This window comes from Populus nigra, chromosome 14 (assembly GCF_951802175.1).
Source record: "Populus nigra chromosome 14, ddPopNigr1.1, whole genome shotgun sequence".
Lineage (NCBI taxonomy): Eukaryota > Viridiplantae > Streptophyta > Magnoliopsida > Malpighiales > Salicaceae > Populus > Populus nigra.
Window position 1 is genome coordinate 14,130,346 of NC_084865.1, and position 19,613 is coordinate 14,149,958.

Consider the following 19,613-nt stretch of genomic DNA (forward strand, 5'->3'; position numbering starts at 1 on the left):
GTTGGATTTTAAATTCTCTTCCTTGCACCTTATCGTATGTAATTATTGCTAGAGTTTCACTCTGCAACTCAACCAGTCTGATTAGAATTTTTTCTTGAGGTCTGGTCATCTAGGGAACACTGTACGGTGATATCCGTGGGTTGTGGTTGCCGCACGGTAACTGTAACCCCAACCCTGCGATGGTGGTTTTCTATCTCTTTTAGTTCCCCCAGCATAAATGACTGAGGAAAAAACAGTAATCACTTGCTCTTATCAACCCTCAGCACAGCCATACCTGATGTAGGGTCTATTTGGGAATTTGGAATGTTGTTTTTTAAATTGTTATATTTACTTATAAATATATATTAAAAAAATCTTTTAAAAAAATCTTTTTATTAAAAAAGGTATTTTTAACATTGATATGTTAAAACAATTTAAAAAAATAAAAGGAATCTTAAAAATAAAAGTAAAAATTTTAAAAGTGTTGTTGAATAAACGGAGATGTAGAATAAGAGCCAACATAGCCAAGCTTGGATTTAAGAATGGTTGTTTTCACAGTCCAACTATAACTTTAATAAAAAACAATTTTCCTTGTATCTATTTTGAGTTGTTTTCCTGTATTTTTGGAATAATAGTGTCAAAATAAATTTTTAAAAATAAAAAAATTATTTTAATATATTTTCATAAAAATAACATTTTAAAAAATAATTTTTGTGACAATCTCAAACACGGGTAGAGTAAGGAAGAGTTTGCTTTTGGATTATACTTTTGAAAATTCTTATTCTTATTTTTTGTAAAATAAAAAATATTTTAAAAAATAATTTTTATCACATTATTAAACACACTTAAACAGTTCCCTGTAAAGAAATCCTTTTGAAATCTTTGTGCTGGCTGAAGATATAAGGATCATTTGATGTGATGGTTGAACAATTGTTTTGCTATTTTTAATTTATTTTCACTTTAAATTAGTTTTTTTTGTATTTTTAAATTATTTTAATATATTAATATCAAAAATAAATTTTAAAAAATAAAATATATTATTTTAATATATTTTTAAATAAAAATTACTTTTAAAAAATAATATTTATTACATTCTCAGCACTTCTAGAATGATATTGCTACCACTTTATATTCCGCTGTTATCATTTTATATACTTTTTAAGGATTAATTTATCTTTATTTAATGTGTTTGTTTATATATTTTTTTCATAATTAGTGTTTATATTTCTTTAGAGTAAAAGACTAATTAAACAATAGTGTTGGTATTTTTAAAAGGTTTGTGTTATCAGGTTACAAATTCTTATCTAAATATAAGACATAATGCCAAAATTTTTGTTTTGCTTTATATAATTAGTTAAAAAATTGCTTGTGACCTTTTATTTTGTTATTTATAATATAAAATTAGCGTTATTGTTTTTTAGATGTGAACTTCGATATTTCTAAATTATTGATAAAAAAATTAACAATATTTATAAACTCAAATCCTTAACTGTGGTTTTATTGCGTTCTAAAAAGTATTTTATAAAAAATTATTTTGAAATTTATTCAGTATATTTACTATACAAGTTTATATCAATTTATTTGAAATTATTAAATATTTAGTATGTTATTTTTTATTTTTTCTATTTAAGTATCCTACTTTTATATTTTTGCTGCGTGATTGAACTTTTAGATTTTTCATATTCGAGTACTTTTATTAAATTCTTTCAAATATGCTAACGTGGCCACTAAATTAACACGTGGCATGTTGACCTGTATCCCGAGTATGCATGCATTTTTCACTTCCAATTTTGCGTGCTCTCGTTATTATATATTTAGTGCGTGTATTCTTATTTTTTCTATTTAAATGTCCTATTTTTATTTAACGATTCTATCAAATATGCTGACGTGGCTACTAAATTGACACTGTGCTAATATGTATATTGGGTGTGCGTGAAAAATCATTTTTCTATTTATGGGCATCTGGTTTTTTTTTTTTTTTTTGGGGGGGGGGGGGTGTTTGTATTTTAAAAAATAAATCAAATACGTGCTGGATATTTTTTCTATATATAAAATATTGTTATAAATATTAAATCAATACAAAACAAAATACACTTCTAACATATGTTATTAAAAAAAATACAAATAAAAATTCATAGCTTTGGTGATGAAAAAAGAAGAAGAAGAAACCTCTAAACCTCTAAATTAACAAGGTTTTCTAAAATAAGATTTTTATTTCAAATCATGTAGACAAACAAATTCCTCTCTATTAAATCAGATAGTGTGTTTGAGATTATGGCAGCATGATTTTATGTTATTGGATGTTGCTGATCCAATCTTACTGGATTCTATTGGGCAACACGACCCAACGCTACTGGATTTTCCTGGCAGTTAGACACTTGGGTTTTGTTGGGCAGCAAGATTCGTGCTATTGGGTCCTTAGAGCAGCAGGACCCAACGCTAAAAGAAAAGCAATTCAACCCAACCCCGCCCAACCTAAAAAAAATAAATTATCATCGTCTAATTTTTTTATAATATAAAAAAATCTCATCAATTTATTTGTTCTTTTCCATATGAAAAAAATCAATAAAAAAACATTAAAAAAAATCTACAGAGACAAAAATAAAAAATATTTGGCAGTCCAGCCAAACCCAAGATCGGTGAGTCTAGCAGAAAGTCATGCCAAACAACTTTTGACACAAAAAAGATAGCGTGTCCATGGCGCTACAATATCATCTACAATGCATATACTTTGTGTTTATAGTGTGATTTATAGTATAATGAGTCTATATTAACAATATATGCAAAATGTTTTTTTTATGCCTTTTAAAATATAATATAATTAACAAGAAAAAAAAGATGAGAAAAAAATCTTCAAAGCTTTGGTGATGAAAAAAAAAAAACCTCTAAACTTTTAAAACCAAGGTTTTTTAAAATAAGATTTTTATTTCAAATTACATGTTTTGCTACCATAAATCACATAATATTTAGAATCATGGTAATGATTATTTTTAAAATATCTCTTATTTAAAATATATTAAAATAATATTTTTTATAATTCATTTTTAATATTAACATGTTAAAATGTTTTTTTTTATTTTAAAAAACACACTTGATTGAAGAACGGCTAGGAATCACAGATGCTGCAAACAAATCTCTTGCTATCATAGATCAATTGGAGAACAGAGAGCAATACCGTTTACATCTATAAAAGATTCTAGTCTCCCAACACTACCCTTTGTTGTCAACCCCTTTGAAATGATAAATATAAACTCAAGACCTTTATTTAAAATATTTAATATCCCATTGATATAAACATTTCATTTAAAAAGAGAATTATACTTGAAATGACTAGGCCTTGATAATATAAAATAAATAAAAGGATGAAAAAATCTCATCTAAAAAAACAATAAAAACGAGTTATCTTCGCCTGTTCTAATTAGAATTTAAGAGAAGGTGTTTCACGGAGAGAAAGAGAGAAGGAAAAAACAATTACATTTTATTTAAAAAAACTAATAGTAGATCTACAATATAGATTAAGAAAATAATTTTATTTAAAAAAACATGTTAAACATTTTTAAAATATATGTAAATCAGTTTTTTGAATTTTTAAAAGCTGTAATTTTGAATTAGGTTCTAAATGGTATTTTATATTATTTTAATGTGTTAATTTAAAAAATAAAAAATATTATTTTAATATATTTTTAAATAAAAAATATTTTAAAAAATAATTAATAATACACTTCTAAACGCATCTCAATCCTCCAGTATTTATCTTTTATTCTTTTATCACTTTTTATTAATATTCATTGAAAATATAATATTTATACCCAGCTCTCTCTCTCTCTCTCTCTCTCTCTCTCTATATATATATATATATATATATATATAGACACACAATAAGAGTTTAGGGTTTCTTAGCTCTTGTCGCTGCCATCCCGCTCTTTCCCCTTCGGCGGCTTGCTCTTGCCTCCACCATTCAGGTAAGCATCTGCGCTGTCTGTCAATTAACCCCACAGTGCCTATTCTAGTGCCATAGATCTCTTCACCATGCCTAGCTAACCCAAGACCAGATATTTTAGGATTTTAGATCCGCATTACTGTCCACGTAAAAACTACCGTAATGTAGTTTGAACTCAAAACTCCATTTGCATATGTTTGCATCCATTCAAATTTCAGATATAAAACAACTACGCTGAAATTTTGAAATATCCCAACTTAGCTTTTTTTACATCTCTTGGCGAAGCTAATGTTTTGTTTGAAAAAAATGGATGAACTGATTGGGTAAAAGATTCTGCGAAGAATGGTTAAAACTGGTTGGGTCGACATAATACAGTATGTCGAAGAGAGAGCAGAGCAAAAAAGATAGAAAAACTGAGACTTGAATGGGGACCAGAAGGAGTCCTAGTCATTTTTATGGTACTTTTATGGTACTATAATTGATATCCACTGTTGGCGGGGATTCCTGACTTGGGATAATTTATGGTCTTCTTTATTCTTATTTTTTTTGTTGATCAATATGTTTATGTGATTCATTCTTTGTAAACCAGCTAATTTGTGAAGAATTTTACAAATTTAATATGATTTTAAATTAAACAAGCAGGAATCTTGATCCTCTACTCTGTTTCCTCTTTTTTGACAATTTTTTCCTGCTTCTGTTGGCTGTTGCATGTCAAGGAAAAAACATAATCTGTGGGTTTATATGGTTTCTTTTCTTGTAAAAATCTGAAGTTTTATTGTAAATATGATTGCTAAGGTAGGTATTAAGGGGGTTTGTCACATTTGGAATTAAATTAGTATCGTTAATTAGGCATGCTCATTTGATGAAATCATACTTTTGTTTTGAATTCTGTGAAATTAAATCTTTTATCTTAATTAAAATTAATCTCCATTGTGAAACCAGAATTAATTTATTTCTTAAACTTAAAGAATTTAATTTGGCAATATGAATTATTTTTTACTCAGCTAGTCTCCAATGATGGGTTATGAAGAGGTATCAAGCTTATTATAAATATATAAATCATTTTATGACTTGTAGTAAAAGACTACTTTACTTATTGATCATTAAATAATCCTATATATTCTTCTCATATTCACTCTACGCCACCTATTTTCAGTTACTTGCTCCACACACAACCACCACAAATGGGTCGTGTAATTCGTGCCCAGCGTAAGGGAGCTGGCTCTGTTTTCAAATCCCACACCCACCATCGCAAGGGTCCGGCAAGGTTCAGGTCTCTGGACTTTGGTGAAAGAAATGGTTACTTGAAAGGTGTTGTCACCGAAATCATTCATGACCCGGGTCGTGGTGCCCCATTAGCCCGAGTTACGTTCAGACATCCCTTTAGGTATAAGAAGCAGAAGGAGCTTTTTGTCGCTGCTGAGGGTATGTATACTGGACAGTTTGTATACTGTGGAAAGAAGGCTAACTTGATGGTTGGGAATGTCTTGCCTTTGAGATCTGTTCCTGAAGGAGCTGTTGTTTGTAACGTGGAACATCATGTTGGAGACCGTGGTGTTTTTGCTAGAGCTTCTGGTGATTATGCTATTGTTATCAGTCACAATCCTGATAATGATACCACCAGGTATCACCCAACCCTTTACTTTAGTTGTTTTATTAAATTATTTCGTGTGTTTGTTTCATTTTGTGATTTTATTGCTGGGTTCGATGTTTGACAATGTTTTATAATAAATATGCTTTGGATCTGAATTGGGTTTTTGTTTTTTTTGTTGTAATGAATTGAGAAGCTGTTTGTGTGAAGGTACTTGAGAGTGTTTTATAATAAATATGTTTTGGATCTGAAGTGGGCTTTTGTTATTTTTGTTGTAATGAATTGAGAAGCTGTTTGTGTAAAAGTTATAACTTGGGTTGAGAAGTATGGTTTGAGTGGAATGGTTGTGTTTTGATTAATTGGCTCAGCTTTATTGCTTCTTGGTAGCCTATGTTTCATTTCTCTGCAGTGGTCTGAGTTAAATAATTCATGCTGGTAGATTTTAATGATTTTGATTTTAATCTTGCAAAGCACATGTTTTTGTTTTCATGCTGGTAGATTTTTATGATTTTGATTATCTTGTTAATTTGACAAGATCGGTGCCATATATATGCCACCATGCCAGTAGTCGAATTGTTTTGCATATTTGCATCTCTGTATGTAAGATAGTTTTGCTAATTATATGTTGGGATTATTCCTTGCAGGATCAAGCTCCCATCTGGCTCCAAGAAGATCGTTCCAAGTGGCTGCCGTGGAATGATTGGACAGGTTGCCGGTGGAGGAAGGACCGAGAAGCCCATGCTGAAGGCTGGTAATGCTTACCACAAGTTCAGAGTGAAGAGGAACTGCTGGCCTAAGGTGCGTGGTGTGGCTATGAATCCAGTTGAGCATCCTCATGGTGGTGGTAACCATCAACATATCGGTCATGCTAGCACAGTCAGGCGTGATGCTCCTCCTGGTCAAAAGGTTGGTCTCATTGCTGCTAGGAGAACTGGTCGTCTTAGAGGACAGGCTGCTGCCTCTGCCGCCAAGGCTGACAAGGTTTAATGATTTTCATTTGCGTCATTGTTTTTGGTTATTGTCACTGCCTGTTAGATTATTTCAGCACTTCCTGGGATGTTTCTAAAGAAAGTTTTGTTTGGATATTCAAGTATCCGATGTCTTTTGTTTTTGACTGTTTTAAGAAAATAGATATTCTGAATTCGTGCTCTAGTTGGATTTTCAATTATCTCTGCCTTGCGTGAATGCATTCCAAATCTGTATTATCTCATCTATATGGCTAGAGTTTTACTCTGCAACTCAACCAGGTTGTTTACAATATTTTCTTGAGGTCTGTGCATGTTCAATCTCGATGGGGTAAATGTTCGATGGTGGCAATTGTCCTGTGACATTGTTTCCTTTGCGAGGGAAAACTGTATAGTAACGAAATCTGTTGGTGGTGGTGGAGGTGGCATGGTAACAGTAACCCTGTAATGATGGTCTTCAACCCCTAACACAGCCATACCTGATGTAGAGAAGTTCTTTGAACGAAGGCAAGAAAAAGAGAAGGCCTCTTCTTCCTTTTTTGTTTTTAAGGTCCTTTCGAGCATATGCTTTCTCATGCCTTTCTTCCAAATTTGTTTAATTGCACGATTTTGTTAAATGACTTGTGCAAAACATGGGCATGTTGATGAATTCTAGCATCAATATTCTGCTTGAAGGCTTGAAATCCTGCAGAAAGTTTGGCTGTAACCGAAGGAACGCCTAGACGTTTAACAGGCAACAATCCTTCTAAAATCTTGAATCGATAAGAACTGGGTCACCGTGTAATTAATCTCCAAATATGTTTGTGGATGGGATCGTAGCTTCTTGTTGCTCCTGCAACATAGATAAAAAGTCATGCCTAAGCTATTTTCCCCCTCTTAGCAGTAAAGGAATCCTTTCGAAATCTTTGTGCTGATTAAACTATAGAATGATGCTACCTCCACTTTTATCATTATTCCCGCTCTTTAATGTGCTTTTTTTTTTAATAATTTTTCATGCTATTTGTTTATTTTTGCTTTTCAAAAATATTTTTAAAAAAATTTGAAATTTTTTTATTTGCTTCAAATTAATATTTTTTTGGTATTTTCAAATCATTTTAATGTGTTAATATCAAAAATAATTTTCAAAAAATAAAAAAATATTATTTTGATACATTTCCAAATAAAAAACAACTATATCCACGTTCTCAAACAGACTTAGAATAACAACATTGCCTTTTATTAGCTTGGTAATTTGTAATTTGTTTTTCTCAAATTGATAACATGGGCTATCAAGTTATAAATTTTTATCTGAACACAAGACACCATGTGAAGATTTATGTCAAGATTTGTTTATGATTGTTTTATATAATTACTAGAAAAAAATAAGATAGAAATAATGATAATTATTGACATAAACTTGACTTTCTACTTTATTATAATTAAATATGATTACAATGTAAGATTAATGTTATTCTCTTTAAGGTCATGTTTGTTTCCTGAAAAGTGGTTTTCGGGAAATTACTTTCCAAACTTTTCTGTGTTTGTTTGTCTTTAGGAAAATTAGTCAACGGAAAACACTTTCCAGTCAAAGAAAAATTTGGCTTGGTTTTCAGGAAAGTGTTTTCCTGGAAAAATCTGGGAGGAAAACACTTTCTGGAAGTTGTGAAAAAAATTAAAAATGTCATATTATTTGCTGATTATATTAAATTTGGTCCTCAAATTTTTAATTGCTATATATATATTTTGTTTTGAATATTTATTTTTCAATTTCATCTCTTGAAATTTAATTTTTATATTAACTTTGATCCTTATTTTTATAATTGTTATTTGCTTTTTCCTTATCATTTTTTTATTAAAATTTTTTATCTATCAAATTTGATCCTTATTCTTTTGATTGTTACTTATTTTATTTGAAATAATTTATGAAATGTTAATTATTATTATTTTAATTTCTTCATCTTTTATTTTTTAGATTTGATCTCTATTATTTTGATTATTATTTATTTTATTTGAGATAATTTATTAATATTTTTTTTCAATTTCATTCTCATTCAACTTTTTAATTTGAAAGATTTGCTCCTCATTATTTTAATAAACTTAAAAAAATAAAACATTAATAAGTTATTTTTCAGCTCATTTTCCATGACATAACCAAACACTGGAAAATGTTTTCCAACTTATTTTCCATTACTCTACCAAACATCATAAAATAATTCACTTTTTCGGAAGAAAACTACTTTCCAGCAAATAAACGGGCCTAAATGTGTTAATTTTTGCAGTAAAATAATATTTATGATTACAATAAATATTTTGCCCAAGCTTTACAAAAATATTCATTCTCCATGTGGTTTTTTTTTATTTTTATCTCTCGTTTTCCAATCTTACTCTTCTCTAACAAATTAACTTATAATTTGATCTAATAAGAATAAAATAATAATAAAAAAACAATATAAACAATACATCTACACGCGCATGAGAGGATACATTATGCATTGTCAATCCCCAAACTTTTTAGTTTTTTTAATTGATTATGTAATGGGCTCCATAATAAGCCCAAACATTCAATCGAGCCCACATGGTCAGCTAACAAAAAAAAAAGTGCACGCATCCAAAACCAGAAGTTCAAGAACTCGGAGGTATAACCCGTCTTGACCGACCCGAAAAACACCATCTTTCCACCTGAGACAAACCGCCAAAAATGGCTTGCGCAGAGAGCAATAGTGCCACCCTTCTCCATCTCCTAACCCTTCTATTACTAACAATTTCACTGCCCTATAAATCGCTGTCCATTCGAATACCGGATCATGTTTCCACCGCCATTAGAAACCCGCCACCCGATTACCCATTAAAAACAGCAGTTTTCGCCCTCGGTTGTTTTTGGAGATCTGAAGCCGTGTTTGGTTGCTTGAATGGTGTTGTACGGACCACTGTTGGTTATTGTGGCGGATCCAAATTGAACCCCGTATACCGAAGTTTAGGTGATCATGCAGAGTCCGTACAGGTCTCTTTAAAAAAACGTTGGAAATCTGCTTTTGATTGTATTTATTTTTTTGCCAGTCAATTTCTTTTGAAAACAATGCTTTATTAACTCAGCCTGTGTAGACTAATGCAGTTTTGTTATGTGTTGATATATATACTGATAATGAGAGAATTTCTTGTTGAAATGTATTCATTTGGGCAAATAGAATCGTGGGTTTTTGTTAGAACTTGATTTAATTCTGCGTAGGACAATTTTTTTTTAAAATGCTTATATAGATTTTAGACTCGGTCTGTGTAGAACAATGCAATTTGACTATGTTTTTTCGCGAATCTCTTTATTGGGCTATTTGGAACTATGCTTTTTTGTTATAATTTGATTAATTTTATGTGAAGTGAAAAATTGTTATATAGAGTCATTCTGTGTAAAATAAAGCATTTAGTTGGTTGGTGTTGTGGACCGCATTGTTATGATTGGATAGCATAATAGGTCCGAATGTGATTAGTTTGGTTTGCATGGAACAAGTCTGTGTAAGAAATTTTGTGTTTTCTCGATTTGTTTGATGTGGGTTTTTGTTAATGTGTTATATAGGTAGAGTATGACCCGAAGGTGATTAGTTACAGTCAACTCTTGGAGGTATTTTGGGCTAGTCATGATTCAAGGCAAGTGTTTGGGCAAGGTCCTGATGTGGGTAATCAATATAGGTAAATGGTCATGACTATCACTAGCATTTTCTTGTTTAATGGGATTAGTACTGTTTTACTGGTTAATTGTTGTGAATATAAATGTGCAGGTCTGTTATTTTCACTAATGGAACTGAAGAACGTAGATTGGCTGGTGTTAGCAAAGAAAGAGAGCAGTTGAAGTTGAGGAGCAGTGTTGTGGTTACTCAAATTCAACAGCTTGGAACATTTTATCCTGCAGAGCCAGAACATCAGGTTTTGTATTATTTTAATGGTGAAATGTGTGGGTTTCCCTGACAGCTTTGAAGCATTTGTTAGTTTAGATATACACAGTAGTAGTTGAAGTTCTAGAAAATGCTGGAAAGATTTGTGGCAGAAAGTTTGAAGCGTACTATAAGATTTTTGGACAGTGGCAGCACATAATAAACAATATAGTGTTGGTTTGTGTCATGGTTGTTGTCGTGCTAGAGCCACAATTGTGGCCATGAATTTGTTGCTCACTGCAGGGATATCTGCCTGCTGCATAATAGAAGGATGCAATTAATCAACAGTCTAAAATTGCATTTGCTAGTGGTTAGTATATAACCTTTGTATAGTGTGCTTAAGCATGCAGTTCAACAGGGTACCTATAACTCTCACATAAGAACTTGTAATGCTTTTGGGGATTTTAGATGCAGAAGCAGAAGGCTTCAGTATGTCTGTTTTCAGGGGCAGAAGATACGACACAAGCCTGAGAAAACTCCTATTTCTGGTCTATACTGAGAAAATGTTCTATAGCATCAACTGACAGTGTAAAATCAAGATTCAAGAGTATATATTGAGAAAGAAAAGACACTCATATTTGATTCTTAGTTGTAACTTCTGTTTTGTAATTCTTATGTTGTTTTGAAAAACATTCCATCCAAGTTAGTGTGTTGATCCATGAACTTTAAAGGTTTGGATATGTGCAGAAATTTGAGCTCAAGCAGAATCCATTTATTCGTCAGCTGATGGGAAACTTGCCTGAAGCGGACCTTGAGAATTCAAGTTTGGCAGCAAAATTAAATGGCTATGCAGCAGAGCTCTGCCCTCCACGCATTCAAAAGCAGATCAATGCAAAGATCAATGACATTCTTAGAAAAGGTTGGCCTGTTCTGAGAGATGTATAGCTGGCTTTTGGAGTAGATTTCAAGTCAGTATGCTTCAGCTGACAAGCTCCTGTACTCAATGCACTATTGCATTCTTTTTGCGGGGTTGGTTCATGCCAGGGCATAGAGAATCCAGAGCTGTGGATGGCACAAGCAAATAGACAGGGTAATTCTACATATGGCCTGTTCTTGATTCACTAAAACAATATCAATGTTCCATTCCCAAATAGCTCTAGGCATATTCTGTTGTTCAATAGGAATTATCTTATATGCTGCCTATGATTGAAGTCATACTGTTTCACATTTATTCTTCACATTTGGATAGTTGAGAAACAAAACAAAAACAAAAAGGTTGAGAATTTGGCCAGAATATGAAATACTGCTATATGCATTTGGTCAAATCATGTCATCAGAGTCTTAGATCTTGCTGTGATCTGTTTACCTTTTTTCCAGCTATGGATGCGTTCATGTTTGTTTATTTCATAGAGAGAGCCATCATATTAGATTTCTTTCTGATAGTAGAATGAGCTAAATGTTGTAGAACTCATATTTCTCTTTGGGAGGAAATGTTTTTAGCATGCAGATTCATATCGTACTAACCCCTTGAACTTTGGCCTCTGGTCTCTGAACCCCTATCCCCGTAATAAAGAAACCGACTCCCATCTAGCTAGTCGTTAAAGAACACTCGTTTCTCCATTACCTTTTTTTTCAGTAGTTTTGTTTTGCTCAACTTTGATGTTGCATACTGTAAAGCAACTAAACTGCTGGTGCCTGGTGTGGGAGGAAATCCCACTGCCAAAAGCTCTAAGCTCCTCTTTTCTCTTGTGAGCCAGATTTGACCCGCTAAACGAGCCCCTTGGATAATTTCAGTTACTATTCATTACGAACCATTAAATCTGCTGCCACCCACTCAATCAGTTGCTATTTCCTGGTCACAGTCTATCCTATTTAGGTTATCTGGACAGGCAGAAGTCCAATCTCATCGTGTCCTTTACTGCATTGATGCAAGAAATCATAACGAAACAGCCAGCGTTTTTCTTCCCGGAACAACAAGAAGCACAATTCATTCTTTCAGATAATGGAAGTCAGAAATGTATCTAATAAATTTATTGATGGTCGGTTGGTCTAGGAGGTTAAGCTCGAAAATGCCATAAAAGAACTGCCTCGAAGTCAAGAGTACAGCTACAATACACCTCACATGGAGGCTAAGGAAGGAACCCAGCAAGAAATAAAATGCGAGACAAAAAACGCTTAAAACATATGAACAAAATGTGAACCCAGCATGGCATAAATGTTACCAAACAAGCGAAGAACTAGAACCAAGCTAAGACCATATCATAGATCGAGTTCTCGGAGACACTCATGATAGTTTTCTTGGAAATTTGTTGGGATGCTGAGTTAGGTTGGAATACTTGCGTGGTGTGGGAAGCCCTAAGGATTGTCGAGAACAGTACTCTTTAAGCACATAAACCAAACATGCTTGTCCTACAACTATAGTCAGCCTGCCCACTTTCCAACATGGTGATTCTCTACATGAACTCAAGTCAAACCAATTAATGGCAGAGAGCAACCTTGAAAGATAACTACAACATCTAAGAATGAATCTGCTGTAGATAACAGCTGTTCTGTTCTCAATCATGTTGGGATTTTATTTGTTAATATTTTGCTTTTTGAAGGTATACTTGTCTTACTCGAGCAAGCAAGACCTAAGCCACAAATCTCCATAAGCTGTTTCTTTGGTTATATGTTTGGTTATCTTCAACTAGTTTTTGTAAATCAAAATGAAGTTATATTTATATGAGAAATCTACTCTCCTATTGCCTCATACATAAAAATCTCTCAACACAACATGTTATACTCAAATTAAAATTATTAAACCCTGCTTAATTTATAATTTAATTCAAGATTCATGCCATGAATTAGATAAATTAATCTAATTTTTTAAAACTCAATTTAGATCATGTTTTAAATAAATTTAATTCTATATCGACCTATTAAATAAATTAATCGAAGTTTAATAACACTCTCAAACTTGAGAATACAAAGAGTTAGCCAATACCTAAAGGGTTCTACAAGCTATTTTATGATAGGTAATAGAGTGGAGGATATTGTCACTTCAGTCAAAAAAGATTCCTACTTGTAATTGAAAGATATGACATTATTAATTTTAATTGAAAATGCTATAAACTTTTAAATCAATGGTATTGAATCTATTGATAACGATATAACATTGAAAATGCTAGCAACTTTTGAATTGATGCTATTAACAACATAACAATTGAATACGACTTGTCATTTGCTCAGAATGTAAATGAACATTAATAAATGAGATTCAATCAAATATACTTTTGATCTTTGTTTATGCAATATAAAATAAAACTGAATGATTCTAGAAGCATTTTTCAAGAGATGTTTTCCTTTACTTTGTAGAAAAGAATTATTTGAATTCACATTTAATCAATCCACAATTCTACCACCGAAAAATCTTCTTTCAAGACACATCAAATTTTTAAATAGGAGTAATTGGCTATGTCTGTGGCGAGGAGCCCCACTCCATGATCTCACTTTAGAGGAAGTGCCCGTCTCTATGGGTTCTCTTTCAATAACATAAATAAACCTATTTTTTTTTTAATAAACTCGTGCAACTTGCTAGAACCCAACTTTTATTTGAGAATTTTTCTAAGATTCTACACTTGTATCCTAATATTTTATACTAATTCAATATATATTATTTTAGGTAGAATACAACTCAAAATATTATAAGAGTGAAATTATACTCTAGTGACTCTAGTCCCTCTTCTTCATAAAAGGATTCATGAGTTGTAAATACATAATAAATCTTTCAAACTTCATGTTCACAATCTCTTTATTGTCAAAATTTTTGATATATATATTTTCAGAGTCCATCTTTATAAAATATAATTGTATTTTTTATTTCTAAAAAGATACTTACTTAAGCATTTGAGAGTTCACAAATCTAAAAAAATAGATATTTTACAGGTAACAGCTACCAGTTATCTTGGCTTACTAGGCACCACTAGGTACTAGCTATTAGCTACTAACTACCAATCACCTACACTTTTCATATCAAGCTACAATACACCTTGGTTAAGAAGAATAAATTAAATTACTTAAACTAAGAGATCAATCGATTACCAAATATATAAGCCTTGTTTCTAAGCTACTTGAATATTTTGAGACTTATCATGAATAGTTTTAATTTATCTCTTATCAATATCAATCCAATCACATCCTTCAAGAGAGGATAATGTGAAATAAATGGCTTCTTCTAGTGTTAATTACTTTGTTTTCACTTGCATTAGCCACTCTATGCCATCCATAATTTTATGTTCCATTATTTTTACATAAAATAATTTTTAGTGGTAGATAAAATGATGATGGTGGTGATTGTGATGGTGATGATGATAGAATGGTTATAGCAGTGATGAAAAAAAAGGTGATAGTGAAGAAAAAGATGGTGGTGTTAGAGGAAAAGATGATAGTGCTTGAAAAAAAAAATAATGAATGAAATAGTTGGATGATATTGTAAGCGAATTACTATTTGTAAAATATTTTATAAAATTTTATAAGTTCGAAATATTTTTCAATAAATAAATTAATTTTAAAAGTTGACTATAAAATATTTTTCATTAACTAGTTTTCTTGTAAAATATTTCAAGAAAAATAAATATGAGAAAATTTTAAAAAAATTTCATAAATTTAGGCAAAACAAATGGACCCTAGTTTGTTATTAATCCTTTTCTCCTAGTCCTGTTGATCATAGACAGCCAAAATTATTCTTAAACATATCAATCATTTTTTGCTGTTGTTTTCGAGTGATTTACATGCCAAGCTATTTAGACCACAGAAATTGTTTGGACCATCTAATTACGAACAATTACTTTGAGCAGAAATGTCTAGATTCTCTGATTCAGATCGTGCCCATCAATCAAAAACAAGATAAAGTTTTCGTTTCTAGGTGGGTTAGGCAATCAAATACTGGTGATTTAAGAAGACAAGAAATTAGGAATGGCTTGGAACAAGCAGCAGCAGCTGGAGGAGGAGGAGGAGGAGGAGGACACTTGAGTCCCACATGCATGTGCATCAATTTTATGCATTAAGATAGACATCACAACCAATTCATGCTAAAATGTTTTTATTTTGATTAAATTGAAACTGATTCAAGTCAAATATGAACAACAAGCCCCTATAAGTCATCAAAACGACAACAATCCATTGGCTGGTGTCCTCAATTATTAGCTTGCTTTCCTGTTTTTTTGACCTCGAACAAGCAACTTCTTTCTTTTATTTTATTTTTCATTTTGTAATCTATTTGATTTTGGAGATATAGTTGTGTGGAATTACGGAAATTCAAGTTTTTATGACATGCAAAACCATATCTTTTAATAGGGTTTTTATATATATATATATATATATATATATATATATATTATTAGATGGTAAATATATGCTTGCAGAAATAATGTACAGTATTGCGTCATATACGCAGTCACTGGTGATAAATTAATTTTCACTGACTCCTACACTTTTTTCTTCCCTAAAATTTTGATAGCTACTTGTCATAGGTTGATAAAACACATGCATGTCAACAACACAAGAAATTCCATGCTCGGAATTAAGATATTAAACCCTGCTGATTCAGCTCAAGATTTAAATTAAAGATTAAATGGGATAATTTGAGTTGATTTGAGATTAAAGTAATATTATTTTTTATTTTTAAAAAGTTAAAATGATATTAATTTAAATTTTTTTAAATAAAATCATACAGGGTTTTGATCTTATTGATTGAGTCGATAATTGACCTACGAGGTCATTAGAGTACCTGTTCAACTTTTATCTATATTTTTTAAAATTAACCCAAATTACTTTTGAATCAACTTTCTAGACCGACAGAATTTAATAATACTAAATCTCTCCCCAAAGATTGCCCTCATTTCCAAATGAACAGAACCTCGCTCCACATTCATCAAAGAGAGACGACCACTGATATATATATATATATATATATATATATATATATATATATATATATATATATATATAGAGAGAGAGAGAGAGAGAGAGAGAGAGAGAGAGAGAATTAATCACATTATCTTGATTTATTACATGAAGTTGCAATTACAACAATGAGGTACAATGAGGTCTGCTGCATCAAATAAAGAAGTGCCGTGTGGGATGAGAGGAGAAAACCAACCAATTGTCTACACAGGGCAGCCTTTCTGGCTGCTTTTCAATCAACAACACCATTGACACCATACTTATGATCAGACTTAGGCACTATGCACGCTCGATGCCCTCATGACAAAGGAAACTATCAATCTTTTTGTTTTTTCATCTCTTATTGGCTATCGCTAGCGAATATTGTACAGTACTTTGCCACCCTATAATATATAGTCAACTTCAGTGCTTCGATGATTGATGCTAACACAAAGAAGATTTTACATTAATAATTTCTAGAAAATGTTTTTTCATGTCATGCTATAGTAAGCTCAAACCTCATCCTGTGCCTTTGTTCAATGACTATGCTTTTATGGCAGATTTGAGGCATACCACGATCAGCTGCTCTAATTGCAAGCTTGATTGTTCCATGTGATCAAGCAACAAAATTTATAAAGCTGAAATTAACTTGGAGCTAGCAGAAGATAAATCAACAGAACGGGAGAGAGATAGATGTGAAAGGTAGCTAGGGTTAGCCCCCCCACCAAGAAGGCATTCATTATAGTACAGAGTTATAACATAACACAAACTGTTCTGAAAGGAAAAACTCCAAACATGAAAACAAATATGGACACCTAACTATGTCAAACAATGTCTCTTCGTCAGGGTTATAGCAGCTGGAGGTTAAATATAACTCTGACAGGAGCCAAAAGGCAACATGTTTAACTGGAGTATGTTTCCAACAGGGCCTTGTGATAATCACAAATATTTTAATTCCTTTTATCTTATCATCTCTGTTAGAGACCGAAAGACTACTTCTTCACAAGGAATAGTGAGGCCCATGCCATGTTTAAAGCCGAACTCCTCTTCAGCTCTTTGGAGTAAGCTTTGAAACTCAGGACGATCCAACCATGATATTGGGATAATGTATCTGCTTCTGTTCTCTCCTACATAAACCGCAAAATGGCCTTTCGGTACATCATCCGGCAGGCCATCTTGGTCACAGCCATTTTTCTTTCCAAAACTTGAGCATCTTTTGACAATTTGTTTGAGAGCTGATGTTTGAGGAGACTTGTTCGATTTTCTTATAGCCATTTGGTGAGTTCAGATAGCTTGTGCTTTACAACTTTTTGGGTGATGAGAAGAAATTCAGGCGGTGACGATGAACAAAGAGGCTAAAGAGAAGAGAAGTGTGGAGGGTGGTGGGGAAGGACTGAAGGGAAGGAGAGGTATTTATGGAGAGATTACAAGCAGAGATGGCTGTTTCCTGTTTTTTTAGTAACAATGTCATGTGATGTGGGGACGAAGAACAGACCGAAGGTGTTTCAGAATACTGTATAGAAAGGCCATGCAGTATCCAAACCATTGTGGTTTACCCTACCTTGTAGCCTCTTCTAAGGACATCAAGGGACCATCTTCCCCTCCAAGGTTTTCAAGTCTTCCCTCCTTGGACGCTATTCGAAGATTGCAAAACCTTTTCTTTCTTTCTTTTCGACATATGCTAGCCTCTTGGGGATAATTTTCTTTGTTGAGCCATGTACAGAAGAGTTAACCTTTAAAGCCTGCGAATCTACCATGTCTTTTGAGCAACCCTACAAGGCATGGCATGCATTCTTGTCCACCATTTCGAATTTCATGGTGTCAAGTATTTAACTTGGCTGGGCTTGAATTACGCCGACTGACCCAGTGAGCCCTCCTGAAAGGGATCATGAGTCCCTTCAAGCAGATCAAGTAAAGCCCCACACATTGAATTAAAGGGATGGACTTTTCCCAGTTTATTAATGTTCTTTTATCTGGTGCCCAAATGTTGCTACAAGTTCAACAGTAAAATCACAGTGGCTTTTTTTATGGCCTTCCGTTAAAAGTAAAGACAATGCCGACAATGCCTCTATATATATATATATATATATATATATATATATATATATATATATATATATATATATATACATGTTTGCTTCTAGCCTTTTATTTTTTTGCATTTAAAAACATTTTTGAAAAAAAATATTTTTTATTTTTTAATTTACTTTAAATTAATTTATTTTTTCTTATTTTATTTTATTTTAATGTGATGATATCAAAAATAATTTTTAAAAAATAAAAAAAATATTATTTTAATATATTTCTGAATTGTTTTCTTAAAAAACAATCATTACTATACTCTCAAACATCCCATTTAAAAATAACCTCACATTTTAAATAAAGATTAAGTTGATAGTTGATTTCAGTCAACCATATTTTAAAAACAAAAAAAACTTTAAAAATTTATTTTAATAAAAATAAACAGTTTCTTTTTAAATCCTAATTCGAGATAAATCTAAAACCTAACTCGAGATGACTTACCAGGTGTAGGTCTTATAACTAGAATCCATGGAACATGATGTTTCGAACATCTAGTCATCGATCCACTACAGATTTTCGCATGCATGCATATACAAAAATCCAAAACCATTTCGAAGAGTTTTTCTATTTATATTGAAAAGGATATTTTAAGTTCGAAACCTTACTGATTTCCTCAAAAGCATTTGAGAAAGTGACTGAACTAATACGAGGAACAAGAGGTAAGCTTTTTTGCTGGATGGTTCGGACAATTACTTGAACCACAAATTTCCATCCAGATTACCTCAGAATGCATGCTCAGTCCAGTGAGAAAAGAGTCTCATCAGTGCCCGCAAGCTAACCATATCCTTTTGCCTTTCCATGGCATGGACGAGCCTTCCAAGAGAATTTAAAGTCATTCTCAGCTTTTCAAAATTTGCCAAATTTTAGACATGTTTAGCATGACGGGCTCTTTCTCTTGCCAGGTACCACAAATTTCTCACAATTTTAGGACTGCCCATGTGTCCTGCCGAACTCATAACCCCAATAATAAGCACACAGCCACATATATGAAATGGAGCTTGCAGACATTATATTCCTCCCAAACTTTGAGCACCACTACTTTGTTGGGATTACGTGTCTATTCAAGAGTGTGGTATAGATTTTGTGTTTATTTAAAATTATATTTTAAAGTGTTTTTTTATTTATAAATACATTAAAATAGTGAGTTTTTTTTATTAAAAAAAATTAGTTTTCGACGTAGCACATCAAAATAATCCAAAAAAAAATTTAAACAAAATTTTTTTTTTAAATAAATAACATTTAAATTTTAAACAAATAACGTTTTGGCCACAATGCTAAACATACCGGACACC

The 19,613-nt window shown here is 32.0% G+C and overlaps 3 protein-coding genes across 3 annotated transcripts; 2 read left to right on the plus strand and 1 right to left on the minus strand.

Annotated features, from left to right (window-relative positions):
* The first annotated feature begins 3,837 nt into the window (after positions 1-3,837).
* On the plus strand, positions 3,838-6,662 carry LOC133672640 (large ribosomal subunit protein uL2z). Its single transcript, XM_062093112.1, has 3 exons — positions 3,838-3,941; positions 5,076-5,543; positions 6,155-6,662. The coding sequence occupies exons 2-3, from the start codon at positions 5,104-5,106 to the stop codon at positions 6,495-6,497; spliced, it is 783 nt and encodes a 260-aa protein (XP_061949096.1). The 5' UTR covers positions 3,838-3,941; positions 5,076-5,103; the 3' UTR covers positions 6,498-6,662.
* A 2,396-nt stretch (positions 6,663-9,058) lies between these two features.
* On the plus strand, positions 9,059-11,724 carry LOC133672641 (peptide methionine sulfoxide reductase A5). The gene is made up of 4 exons (XM_062093113.1): positions 9,059-9,455; positions 10,023-10,135; positions 10,225-10,369; positions 11,065-11,724. Exons 1-4 carry the CDS (start codon positions 9,153-9,155, stop codon positions 11,260-11,262), a joined length of 759 nt encoding a protein of 252 aa, XP_061949097.1. The 5' UTR covers positions 9,059-9,152; the 3' UTR covers positions 11,263-11,724.
* Positions 11,725-16,931: 5,207 nt separating this feature from the next.
* LOC133672643 (protein SMALL AUXIN UP-REGULATED RNA 12) lies at positions 16,932-18,124 on the minus strand. The gene has a single exon (XM_062093116.1). The coding sequence runs from the start codon at positions 17,512-17,514 to the stop codon at positions 17,200-17,202; it is 315 nt and encodes a 104-aa protein (XP_061949100.1). The 5' UTR covers positions 17,515-18,124; the 3' UTR covers positions 16,932-17,199.
* Between the last annotated feature and the right edge of the window lie 1,489 nt (positions 18,125-19,613).

Excerpts from the sequence above, each read along its gene's own strand:
- LOC133672640 (XM_062093112.1), top strand. The coding sequence starts at position 5,104 with ATGGGTCGTGTAATTCGTGCCCAGCGTAAGGGAGCTGGCTCTGTTTTC. Across the intron at positions 5,544-6,154 it reads CCTGATAATGATACCACCAG|GATCAAGCTCCCATCTGGCT; the intron begins GTATCACCCAAC and ends TATTCCTTGCAG.
- LOC133672641 (XM_062093113.1), top strand. The coding sequence starts at position 9,153 with ATGGCTTGCGCAGAGAGCAATAGTGCCACCCTTCTCCATCTCCTAACC. Across the intron at positions 9,456-10,022 it reads ATCATGCAGAGTCCGTACAG|GTAGAGTATGACCCGAAGGT; the intron begins GTCTCTTTAAAA and ends TGTGTTATATAG. Across the intron at positions 10,370-11,064 it reads CTGCAGAGCCAGAACATCAG|AAATTTGAGCTCAAGCAGAA; the intron begins GTTTTGTATTAT and ends GGATATGTGCAG.
- LOC133672643 (XM_062093116.1), bottom strand. The coding sequence starts at position 17,514 with ATGGCTATAAGAAAATCGAACAAGTCTCCTCAAACATCAGCTCTCAAA.